This window comes from Anomalospiza imberbis, chromosome Z (genome assembly GCF_031753505.1).
Source record: "Anomalospiza imberbis isolate Cuckoo-Finch-1a 21T00152 chromosome Z, ASM3175350v1, whole genome shotgun sequence".
NCBI lineage: Eukaryota > Metazoa > Chordata > Aves > Passeriformes > Viduidae > Anomalospiza > Anomalospiza imberbis.
Genome location: NC_089721.1, coordinates 27,522,732 through 27,536,153, shown reverse-complemented (window position 1 = coordinate 27,536,153; position 13,422 = coordinate 27,522,732). Strand labels below are relative to the sequence as shown.

Genomic DNA, 13,422 nt, shown 5'->3' with positions numbered 1-13,422 from the left:
ATTATGCAACAATCAGACTTGAGAAATAACTACCAAAGTAGGCATACCAACTAAGTCATATGTACTACTTTAAATGAGGTTTCACCATTTTAAAATACTCAGTATAGTCACAGCTCAGTTTCAAAAAATCTATCAAATCAGAAAAACAATTTAAACACTTATTCATATCAATACTTCAAGTGCCATCAGATGACTCGCTAATGGATAACAAGTTAAGAGGACTGACAGCTCCTTTGATAGTAACTAGTGGAATTACCCACCACATAGGATTTGCAACGAAGGTGAACATAATGGGTATTTTCATTGTGTAGGGAAAAAGGTTCACAAATCTTTCAGGAAAACTTTAATGACAGTAAATTCCTTACCCATTTTATTATTTTTATATATATACTGTTGCTTACAGAATAGAAACAATAGTAAAAAGACGATCTAAATTGCATTCTAATAGACAAGAGTGCCATAAAAAAACACAGCTCAGAAATATTTTTCAGCAGAAAACATTAGAATTATGCAAAGTCCAAAAAGGTAAAGAGAAGAGAGAGGAGAGACAGAGATGAGAGACAGAGAAGAGAGACAGAGACAGACGATGTTAACTAAGATCTTTGCTAAGAATCTGACAGTCATAGCATTATTAGAAACAACAGTAGCAGCACAGCAAAAATGTCATGGGAACAAGGACAAAACTGTGTGATTATTAAACCATGTAGAGATAAAATAATTTGGAGTTGTTTTTTTGAAACTAAGAAGTTCTGCATTCATGATAGGTCTAGTATTTTTTAGTGTTTCCCACTAACAAGCATAAAGATCTCTTCATTTACTCTAATCCTCAATTTGCAAAGAGTTTCAAGCTGAGAAAGACAGAATATGCTAGAGAATAGCTTCAGAACTCACTTTACAGTGAATGGAAAAATGGACTGAAAAGTAAAAAGGACAGGGATAAAAGCCCATAGCATGCTCAGACAGGAACATAAAAGAAAAGGAAATAATGGGCCTTAGGAATGAATCTCTCAGTCACGGAGGATCAGAAGTTGAACATAAGTCAATAGCAGGCTGTTGCAGAAAAGGCTGCCACTGCAGTAAGCCATATTGTAAGTAAACCTTCTATGCTACTCAGCAAGGCATTTCCTCCCCTGGAGTACTGTACTTCAGCTGGGCATCACCATTCAGAGAATGAACACTCGACTTTAAAGGTATGCAGGATGGTTCTGGAAGGCAGGGGAATGATTTGCTCTCCTTACCCAGGGTGAAGAAAATGCATACTAAAGAGCTGAAGCTACAACAGAAAAGACTGAAATTGTAATTGAAGAAGCACTTCAACAGCAAGGACATAAAAGTAATCTACTACCTGAAGAGCTTGAGGGTTGTCACTACTGTTGAAGTCTTTGCTAACAGATAGAACAAGCATCCTATCAGCAATGGCACTGGTATAGCTGATCCTGCTAGAACACAGGAAGGCACTACGTCTCTGCTAGTGATGTAATTACAGAGTGTATGTTTCATTTTGAATAAACAACCTAAAAGCTTTCCATAGGTCCTGTTGAAAATTTTCCTTTGTTTAACTGACAATTTATAATCACCATTTGAGGCTACAGACAGCTAGCCTAGCTTACTGTCTGAAAAGTAATGGCTGGAAATCTTATAACCAACCATTTTACAGCAATAGAAATTTTACAACATTTTACACCAATAGAAATTCAGAATGACCTTACACCTTAAAGAAAGATGAATGTTTAACCTTCTTTTTAGCGAAACAAAAAACTCTGCTGTAAATAGGAGCTGTTGAAGCAGAAGTACAAAAGAATGATCTTTCTTTAAGTTATTTTTCCCACAAATGCATAGGGTTTTCATCCCTTCTCCCCAGCTTAATTTAAATTTCTATACTTGAAGTTGAGAACATCATATCTTGAAGCAGAGAGCATAGCATTTCAAGGGGTTTAGAACACTTAAAAACAAATTCATAAATTTCCACAGATCATAAAACCCACCCAGTTTCAGACATCTTTTTTCTTAAGCTAACAAAAGCAGGTTCTCATGGACTTAATGTCTTATCAAGATGCAGCTCAGCAAGCATACCCATTCCTGATCCCATTCTCCAAAATGAAAGCTGTCTTTTATTTTCACTTGCTAATCCATAGAAGCCTTTAAAATGGCACAAATAGAGATGGCAGCATTTTGTTCTATAAATCAATTTTATCCTCAGCCATCAACTAGATGTTCCAGCACACAAAAAGATCAGTCCTTCCCTTCTAATTCAAAAATCCATACTACCATTGCCCTTGCAAACTGCTAAACAAGCAGTATCGGCAATGCACTTGTGTTCTGTAATATATTTACTGCAAATCCCAACGGCTTCCCTCCTAATGCAGTTTTCTATTGTGTCTGTTCTTGTCAATACAGTGACTGGTCACCTTACAAGTAAGTTGCTTTGACCAACTGTTTAAACATCAAAAAGCTTCAAGACAAAGAAAAAAAAGACCAAACAGCAAAAAGAGAACATCCACATTGCTGAGGGAGAGGGACAAAAAAGAAAAAAAATCCAAAAACCCAAACAAACAAAGAAGTCGTAAACCAAAACACAATTTAACCTCAGTTTTCTGTTTTGTTATCACATAGCCAAAAAGGCTAGTTAGGTGTTCAGATCACATATGAAGTACAAAATACTTTCAGACAGGCAGCCCTGACACAAAGCTTACCTAACACCCCTCAAAGAACTTTAATCTGTAATTTAATTATCAGTGCTAATTTGTTCATAAAAAACAAATGCTCTGAAGAACATAAAGAAAAGGTGGGAGCAACTTAGCCAATCCCCAGTTAGTAACTAGACTCTTCTAATACACTCTGCAATTTCTCATTAGATACAGACTATAATAATCATAAAAAAGTTCAGGGACACTCACCAAACACATTAATTTCCAGAACTGATTTCCCCATACTAGAAAGTGTTTTTTATAAGTAGGCTTGCTAACAGCTGAAATAAGACTCAACACTCAAAACAAAAGAAACCCAAACAGCCCACCCACCTTGATGCTGTCAAGATTCATATAAACCTATGGAAACAATATTAAAATGTCTAACTTGAAAATATACTCAAAATACTTCCAAGGAAAATTGGAATCAAAAAAGGCTTACAGCATTATTTCACGGGGTTGTAGTATTTTAAATTTTTGTTTGTTTGTGCAGCAGTAGGGCTTCTTTCTTAAAGGAGACAACCTCAGGAAATAACTGATTTTTAAGTCTAACCAGATTTAACTAGAGTTTGGCTAAGATTGAATTCAATTTCAACAAGCTCTAATCCACTTTTCAATCACCTCCAGCACTATGCCAGAAACAGCTCACCAGTGAAGTTTCACAGGAGCCTTTGCTGCAATCTGTTTTACTAATATGATCAGCAGCACAGCCTGGAAAGGACAGCAAGTGGTGAGTAAGAAAACTTGTTCCATAAAAGAATTAGAAAGAAAGTAAATACAAAGGCTGCAAGGAAATAAAAATACATTATTTTATCAATAAGAAAGTAAAAGCAACGGCTAAAGAGACCTTACAAGAGTAAATGGGCAATGAAACAATTGTACATAACCAAGATTTACACACAATAGGAATAGACATCCCTAGCCATGTAAAATTATGGTTCTTGAGCTTACAATTATCATTCATGAGCAAAAACTCAAATGTGAAAGGAGTCTCCAGCAGTTCAGTATTTCATGACAGTCAAAAGGAAAAACTTGGAAATTTTACTGAAGAAGAAATAAAAATTTAAAAAAAGACCCAAACAAAAACCATCCAGAAAACAGAAAAAGGTGGTAATACAAATCTCTCATTCACCAGCATCCTGAGAGCTGCATATAGTTCTAGTTCCCGTTTTCAAACGTCTAAGTTAAAAATTTAAAAAGGTTGAGTGAAAAGCAAAGAAAGTGACCAAAGAAAGCTTCACAATTGTTTAAGCTGGGAGTGCCCAACCTGAAAAGGAGTCAACACAGATGGGCTGCAAGAGTTTTAACATTTTGACTCCATTGAAAACACAGCTAGCCATCAACAGCTTCTGTCTTGAGAAGCAGTGACTATCTAATAAAGACAGTGGAAACCAGGTTCAAAGCAAACAAAGGTGGGGAATTGTCCTAAATCAGGAACAACTTTCTCCTCATAACAGCACAGTAATGGTGGAAACACACTAGAAAGCAGTTTTGCAGAAGAGGGATCTGGAGACCAACTTGAATATGTATCAGCCCCACACTCATGTGCTGATGAAAGCTACACCTCATGTGAAGACATAGGAGAATGACTGTAACCAACTGGCTGATTGAAATAATTCCCCTTTCTGTTCCCCTTGTTTGGCAAGAAGAAAGATGTTGCTAAACTGGAGCAAGTCTCTAAGTGTCACCAGTAATATGATCAGACACTCAGAGCACACATCATACCAGGGAGAAAATAGATTTTATCAGCTTCAAGAAGAGGATTAAAGGGGAGACAAGTCCTCATTGCTGAAAAGAAGCGATTATGGAAAAGACTATGTCAGCTCCTTCTCAGAGGTGCACAATAGAAGAACAAAAGGCACACACTGGTTACCAGTGCGGAAAGGCAAACTCCCAGTTGGTGAAGGATAAAATTCTTCACAATAAGGGCAGGTCAAACACTAGAAAGTGTTGCCCTGACATGTCACGCAATATTACCTCCAGAAAACTGTTTTAAGTAGAAATTTGATACTTACAAGAACACAGGTTGCAAATTCAAGTTGACTGTGGGATCAACTTGCAAGTACTTTAAAAGCCATACCTCCAAGTAATCATAAGGAGTAATCTGTTAAACTAGCTGTTTTGACAATTAAATGTGGACAAAACTATGAATTCTCCATTTCTTTGTTTTTCCCCTTTATGAGAGGAACTATGTAAGCAACTGTTGTTCAACTATTGTTTAAGAATCCAACTAAGAAGTGTAATACAGAATGTGACAATAGTAGTGTTTGACAGAATTGCCATTAGATGTCCCTAAATCTTACCCTAAGTTGAAAAGTAATTTCATTAGTTCCATTCAAAGCTGTTATCATTTTTAAAGTAGGTACTGTGCAGTCTTCTGATAAGTGCCAGGTGATCCAAAATCGGTTTTAAAGGCTTTTACTGTATGCCAGTGGTGATCTATCAAGTCTAAAGGATCCTAATTTTCAATTTTGCATAGGAGACACTGCAATTTTAGCACTTTGCTGCAAACACTTAAGTAGAGAGGGACAAAAGGCAATTCAGATGCTGTTTGATTTTGTATAACAACCAGCAGAAGGAGGAAAACCATTAAGCTTTCCCCACAGAATCTGTTGTGACAAAAGGATATTGCACATTCAGAAAGCATCTCCCATCCTAAAGTTACCAGAACTCTTTTTTCCTTCCCTCCAACTGAACAGATACACAAAGTACATCAACAGACATTGCAATGCAAGCTCCAGCAATACAAGGGAAATATAACAATGTAGCTGGTAGGAATAGTGTTCCTCACTCTGACTCTGTGAGGAACCTGAAATCTGGTAGACTAAGTCTAAAATGAGAGATGATCAGACCCTATTTAACATATGTACAGTGTTTACACTCTGACACGCTTTTGAATTAAGTTCTATATGGAGGTGACATAATAGATGGTATCTGACAAAATGGTTATGTGAAAGCCACATGGAGATGTACTTCACAGTGCCCTGAATCTGTCAGAAAACTCCTTCACAATAATGTTGGCCTCAAGCTTGAAACATGGTTCAAAAGTCACGAAAGCTGAGGTAATTACTCTAGTCTTTTCTCCTCTTTAAAACTGGTAACTCTATTTGTGGTTGAAATAGCTAGGCTGATGACACAACTGCACTCATTTAGAAACCAAATATTTGCAGAATAAGTAAATTTTTTTCCAGAGAAAAATACTGTCACAATCAATCCCACCATTTTCTCTTTTAAATAAAAACAGTTTTTGCATGTCTTTTGTGGCTGTGTCAACTGTAAAATGCTCTTGAAACATTCACTGCACACCACCAAAGCCTTAAGGAGTTTTTCATTCCAATAATTTAAATGTAGGGAAAAAGAAGAAAATTAATTTATCTTTAAATCCTTTTCAACATTAAAGCCATCCTGCTCAAGAGCTGCAGAGAGCAAACTAAGCTTCTTAATTCCCTCCTGTTTAATTCTCTCCTGAAGACTGATGTTCCAATGAGATATCATTAGAAGATTTTGTCCTTTGCCATGAAGCATTAGAAATGGTTCCAAAGAACATTCCAGGATAAAACAAATGTAACTCCTGTACAATTGGTTAACACAATGTAGCTTTAGAGTTTGTATACTTTTCTACAACAGGCAAGCTACAGAATGACAGGTCTGCATCCAGGCAGGTCAGAGATCAAAAAGAGCCACCCAAAGAGAAGGAAACCTTGCTATAACTGTTGGGATAGCAGAAACTCAGACACTGCAGTAGTTTATAAATCTAGCACTTGGTTTAGCACTGCCAATTTTTTTTCCTGTGGCTACATGCCAATGAACAAAAGATGATCTTGCACCTAACCAATCCAGACATTAAATGCACAGGAAACCTTATCTTCTGACTTATGACAGAAGATGACAAGCAGAGCTGGAGAAAATAAAGACACAGTGCCCTAGGAGCCAAGGGCAGCAACTTTAGGTACAGCAGGATTTTTAATACCCAACCAACTCTTCATCTTGGCACTAGCAGTTGATTCATCTGCTTTGCCAGCCACAGATGTCACATTGGGGAAAATCTCACTTGGACAGTATAACACAGAAAAGAAACTGAAGACCACACAAAGTTCTTATTCATTCTGTCTTGACACATATGAAAACAACATCTAAATCAACACACATCCTACCTAAACAAATCCTCAGGTAGTTGTTTCTGTTTTAGGGATGTAAAATTTGGTCAGTAACTATACACCTTAAAATAATTTCTACGAATATGGTGTGTCTACATAAAACATGCTCTTAATAAAAAAATCTCTGGAATTCTTAAATTAAAGAAGTTTAAAAGCCTATGCAGAAAAAGAAGGAAACAAACAAAACCGAGTCTAAACCAGTCACAAGTGTGTCAAAAAGATTATTTCCTGATCACTATTCAGCCAGCAGGTTGAAACAAAGCAGCACCTTGATTTAAGCATACATCACACAGTTAAATGCTGCAAATGGCCAAAGCTAAATTTGAGAAGGAAACCTTTCTGTGGCCATTTCTGGACTTAAATGCCACATATTCAAGTGAAAAGGTCTGCTGTTCGCATATGCAAAATTCACCTCAGTTAAGTCCGTTTATAACAACATTCAAGTCTTGACTAACTTTATTTTAGTTAAATTATAACTGATTACTAAATTAAACAAAGACAGAACTGCTGGCACAAATCCATCAGTACAAGAACTCAAACTCATTTACATGCAGGCTAACTGCAAGTACTTAATTTTATCTAAGTGACTGTACCTTAACAGTGATGTACACACCACACTCCATAAATAAACTCTGCTGCAGTGTAATTTTGTTTTTCAAACAGCAGCCCAAGCACTCTGAAGAATTTCACACAGAGCAAGTACAGCATCCAAACAGGAGGAAGACCTTAAAAATGTTAAAACTTGTTCACTGGAAAGTTTCTCCATCACTGCATTTTCCAGTAACAAAGATGTTGTCAGAAATGACAATTTTTCGTGTCCCCTGATGATGCCTTGCTAGCATTTGGTTATAAGCCATAAAGCAGGAATCATTTCAGCCTGTCAGGAGTCTAGCTAATGCCCAGTTTCCCCCTAGAGAGAATTCCTGTCAAACGTAATGAGAGCTCCAAAGGCCCTTTCTACAACATAATGAGCACTTAGGCCATGCTGGTGATCAGCCAGCAAAAAGCATCAATTTGAGCCTGGCTACAACCTTGGGGGTAGACGTCACCAGTTAATAAGAATTATGATTACTATCTGTCAAAAGACTCCTCAGAACTTATCATTAGCAGTGGAAATTCAGAAGAATGTCATTGTTAGGATATTTTTTTTTTTTGTTTCCTGTAATCTAAGGCCACCTACATACTGAACTGCAACACCATTTGGCATCCTCACTGGAGGCATCTAAATCAATAACCTTTAACATGAAGGTGTTACTTTTACCAGAAATTAGAATTACTTAACATGTAAAAGCATAATATCTGAGACTCATATCCAGAGAAATGAATTTATACCTTCAAAAACCTATTATTTTCTTAACAGCACGCACAGAGCAAGCATGCACTACTCTCCCCAGCTACAACTAAGACAGATATAATGCTCTGTCATAAATCTTAAAACCTTCCAAAGTATCACCGCCTACTGGGTACACAATTCTAATTGCCATACATACAGGACATTAAACCTTTATACATATGTTAAGGTCAAAGTGGGAACCTTAGTTCTCACCCACTTTAATCCTGTGGGTTTAATTGATTTTACTTAAAGTTAATTCCTAGTACACTAACCAAAATCACACATTCTCTTCAAAGAGCTCCTGAAAATAACATCTATTTTGCAGCAAATTATCTTCCTACACAGATACTGGCTTCCTCACAGGTTATAGTATGCCAACAAGTTGTTGAAGAGAAGAAATGCAAGAAAGAGTCTTGAAAGCACAAAGGTAAGAAAAATCACCTCATCTCACAGAAAAACTGACATTCTTCTAAAACACAAGCCACAAGAACAGTTGTTAAGCTACAGTACAAAACCAAGTCAAATACTAAGCTTGCTGTTCTATCTGGTTATTTGGTGCATTATTAAAAAAAAAAAAAACTTCTGAAGGGCAGAGCAGCAATGAGGAGTGCATCCCGCAACTTCCATGGATTCTGGTAAACTTTGTGCTACTTCTTTTAATGGCATTTTGAATTGAAACAAGCAAAAACCCTCCAAAACCTAAAGAATACCTACCCAGATTTGCAGATAGAAAGCTATCATGGAATTACAATGCCATCCTACTAAATGTGCTATCTTTAGGGGAAAACAAACAACAAAAAAAAATTCAAAGAGTTCAGATTTACAAAAGCAAAATTCAACTCTGTAATTCACTTGCTTAATGAATGTCTTTGAATATACTGAAGATCTGAAGCCTGAACTAATCAATTTCTTCGCTGTGCCCTAGTCGGTCAGCCATGCTCTTTAATTTAATGAAACAAGAGTTTTAGATGAAATAGCACATACACATCAAGAAAGAATTGTATTGTTGCACTTTGAAATGTGTCCAACTGTGCAACTTCATCTAATGATAATTTTTTTAAGAGGCCATCGATTTCTGAAAGACTTATTGTACTAGCATCTTGATGAAAAAGTGAATGTCAGCATATCTACAGAATACTTACGCCCTGCCATTAATGCTTTATTTGGCAGACAATGACTACTCAATTGAGGGTCCTCCGGGCTGTGCAATCATTTAGCTTTTCTTCTCTTATGAGGTCCTTAGTGTCTTGTTCCAGTTCAATACTCTTTTTATTCACCATTATAGTGGCCATAAGTGTGAATTTTATGGGAACTTGCAAACTCATAGTCATAACTAGAGCTTTCCAAGTCACTGATCTCTTCATACCTTTATAAGGCAGGGATTTGAGTAACTATGACTACATATGCTACACAGACACAGGATCAGTTCTATATGTCAGCACCTCTACCAGTAACAAAACAAACAAACAAAAAACCTAACCCAAAAAACCTCGAACTTTTGAAGTACTGAACTGCATTTTTAAAATCACAGCTACAAGATCTGTCCTATTTATGCCAAAGTCTTTCAGAACCAATACCAAAAAAAGTGCTGCTGCTTAACCTAATCTACACCTCATCTGACAGGAGGTAGGCAAAAGACCACTAACCAGGCTACAAATCAGGCTATTGATTCAGACACGATACCATCATCTGAGCATAAACAGCACAGCTATATTTAAATGTACCAGACAGACTGCAGATTTTGCAACTTAGAAAACAAAATGTCTTACCTGCTTGTGCATTTCAATGTTTAATCCATACGACATTTCATAGTACTGCAAATAAATGAGTATACATTATTTTCTTATGCTGACTTACATTGTATTAGGAGATATTCACTGAAATAAAGATAAAAAACAAATATACTTACCATTACATAATGCCTCTGCATTTCCGTCTTTTCGCTTGCCAGTTTCTCACATTCCAATTTAAGGCTACAAAATAGATCATGCTTTAATGTAACGTCATTTTTTCGGCATCTACCCCCCCCATTTGTATTTTGACAGAAGTTACTTATTAAAAAAAACTCATAAACTGACTTGCAATATAGAAAGACTTAATCATACTTGAAAGTAAAAGGCCAAAGAAGAAATTTAAAGAACATTTCATGAGTGCTGTATGAGGCCTGAAATGTCTACAGAACCTAAACATATCCATTCTTCCTACTTTGACAAAGAGCTGCTATTAAGTGCTGCAACTTACAAGTTCGAATAGGATCTGAATTTCCTGTAAGTAATTCTCAGGAGTAAAAAAGATAAAAATAGAGGCATTTCTTTCTGTACAGCATTTACTAAATGACTGCCAAGTAACATCACCCACATTTACAATTACAACTTGAGTATAACTGTTACCTTAAATACATTCTAGCAAATGTTACCTTGCTTGAAAACTGGTAATTCTGACTCTCATTTACTGGTGAGTTTCTTTTCCATTTTTGTTTTCATAAAAAGAAGTAAGTTGTATTTGCACGTCTGATCACAAACCATGATATAATTCTGACTACTTTCACTGAGAGCCTCAATGTTCCCTTTGTTTTCTATCAAACTGATTTTTTTTAAACACTTGTGAGCATCCTATGGAACAGTTAATGTGCAAGCAGTATTTTTCACTCACAACCACAAAGCCAGATGTTTAGAGGTTAAATTGTATTTCTTAGCAATAAATGGCTTAAGCAAGTTAACACTACAGTATCGTAGGCAAAGGAGGAGGAAGCATAACTAAAACCAAGCAATTTCTGACTGGGAAACCTGTAAAGTTTTTACTTCTCTCCAAATATTCAAGGTGCACATAAGTACAAAATCAATGAAGATTAATGCTCCTTAACACTAGATGCCCAGTATCAAAAAGAACCTGCACCCTAAATCTCTGAAAGGACTTCGGCAGCAAGCACAAACCCAAAAGAGCTTCTGAAGGGCAGAGCAGCAACGAGGAGTGCATCCCGCAACTTCCATGGATTCTGGTAAACTTTGTGTTACTCTTCTGAGTACTTTTGTGTTTTAACCGTCCTCCCTGGCTCTTAACCACAGGACGCTGGCATTTTATTAATTTTTGCATTAACACCACACACAAATGATCAAACAGGAGAATTAGCCTCCTTAGCTGTGCCACAGAACCGGCGCAGGTCTTCTCGTGATACACTGAAATGACCCCTCCACATACGGGTTCCCAAGACATAGTGTATTTTTTCAAATGCACAGAGGTGCCGAACGCTCCAGTTTCGACAGTTCAGTTTTCGCAGCTGCCCGGGGAGCACGGGCCCGTGCAGGGCAGGGCTGTCTCCCCGTATGCGCCCAGTCCACCCGGAAGCCCGCGTCCGGTCGCGGACCGGGGCTGCCCGCGCGGAGGCTGCCGCGACGCCGCACGCCACCGCCTGGACGCGCCCGTTCGGTGCAGCCCCCCGCGCCCGGCCGGGGACCGGGCGATAGTCCCTGGTCCCGGAGCGGCCCGCCGGCGCTCACCTGTGGTACTGCGCCTGGAGGAACTGGAACTCTTCTTTGATGCGGTCCAGCGACTCCGGGATGGTGAATTTGAAAGGCTGGCCCGCAGCCTGGTGCGGAGTCTGGCGCGGCGGCGGCACGGGAGAGAGATGCACGTTCAGATACTGCGCGGCCGCCCCGCGAGATAGAGGAGGAGGCACTGTCCATCGCGGCCGAGCCGGAGAGAGAGAGAAAGCGCCCGGCCCGGTCCACCCCCGCCCCGGGGCGCTGCGCACTTGTTACCCACCTTCCCGTCCCTCATCTGCGATGGGACCGAGGTTAACCGCCCTCCGGATCCGACCCACCCGCTCCTGCCGCCGCCGTCTACATGAAAGCGGGAAGTGCCGGCTCCTCCCCGCCGACCCCCGCCGCAGAGGCGCAGCCAGCCCCATTCCGGGCGCTGTGTTCGGCGGATGCTGCCTGGCCCGGCGGTGATCCCCCGTCCTTCCCAAGGCAAGTAAATTGCCCACTCAACAAGAAGTATTGGGGGCCGCTCCGGCAGGCAGGATTAGCAGCTCGATCCCGGAGAGAATGAACTTGTGAGGGCGCATTCCTCTCCCTCCCCCCAGCTCCAGCCGAGCAACCGAGCTGGAGGTGCGCTCCGAACCGCCCGGTCCTCGCCCCGCGCCCCGGACCGGCGGCCCAAGCCATACTTACGGGGTGCCGGCTCTGGGGAAACATGGCTCCGGCCGCGGCGGGTCTCCCTCGCAGCGCGGCTCTCGCGGCGAGACTCCCCGCCCTGCCCCGGCTTCACACCCGGTGCGCCAAGGGGACCGGAGCGGCGACACCCGCCGACGGCCTTCCCTCCGCCGCCGCGAGCAGCAGCGGGGCGAGGCGCGGCTCAGTGCCCCCGCCGCGGGGACATTCCCCAGCCGCAGCCTCCTTTGTTGCTGTTGTTCCAAGGAGGGCTGAAGGTGGCCGGGGAAAGGCGGACGAGCCGCACTTGGGACGGTCACCAGCGCTCCGCGCTCTTTCGGCGGCGCTTCGACCGGCGGGCGGCGCCCGCAACGCCCGGGCGCGGCGGGACGGGACCCGACGGGGCTCGCGGGGTAGGCAACAGCCACCCCTCAGCAGGAGCGAATAATCCCCTTCACGGACTCGCAGTGATCGATGCGATTGTAAGGCCGGAAACCCCAGGCGGAGGCGACTCCTCTCTCCTCTTCTGCCCCTTGTCAAAAGGGGAAAATCCAGTCGGAGGGAGGGGATCGCAAGTGTCCGCGGCGGGACCGTCGCAAGCCGAGGGGGCGAAAGAAAGTCTCCAGGCAGGCACGCGTTGCTCCCAGGCCAAACCACAGGCAAGAGACTGAGCGATGAACAAGGGAGGAAGGCAGGAGGAGGAGGAAGGAGGCGGGCGGGGGCTCTTGCACAGACGTCGCCGATCGGAGCAGCTCCAATAGCACATGCACTAAACGCTGGAGGGCAGAGGAAAGGGTACCACACACGCAGCACAGACTCTTCCGTTAGTTGCAGAGAAGTCCTCAGGACAAAAGGAAAGAAAACCCCTCAAGATGCTCGCTGGCCTTAGCGTCCAGGCAACCAGCCCCGTTGGGGAAGATTAAAAAAAAAAAAAAAAAAAAGAGGAATGAAAGCGTCCGTTTGAGGCTCAAATCAGACGGGAAGCTCCGTCTTGCAACAGCCACCACTACAGCCTCTTACAGGCGGGCGCGTATCTGGGAGCTGCGCGTCTCACCAGAACCCCCCGAGCGCGATACATCGCGGCGACATCAGCA

At 41.2% G+C, this 13,422-nt stretch overlaps 1 protein-coding gene across 6 annotated transcripts in view; it reads right to left on the bottom strand.

The window, feature by feature from the left end:
• Positions 1-12,518, bottom strand: part of TLE1 (TLE family member 1, transcriptional corepressor) — a 69,163-nt gene extending 56,645 nt beyond the window's left edge. For 5 of the 6 annotated variants that reach the window (XM_068176267.1, XM_068176270.1, XM_068176268.1 and 2 more), the window contains exons 1-4: positions 12,350-12,518; positions 11,675-11,775; positions 10,087-10,150; positions 9,947-9,991 (exon numbers count right to left, since the gene is read on the bottom strand). In XM_068176267.1, coding sequence (XP_068032368.1) covers positions 9,947-9,991; positions 10,087-10,150; positions 11,675-11,775; positions 12,350-12,373 — 234 coding nt within the window. In that variant the 5' untranslated portion in view covers positions 12,374-12,518. The remainder of the gene's footprint in view (positions 1-9,946; positions 9,992-10,086; positions 10,151-11,674; positions 11,776-12,349) is intronic. The other variant, XM_068176271.1, reaches the window with a different exon arrangement.
• Positions 12,519-13,422: the final 904 nt, after the last annotated feature.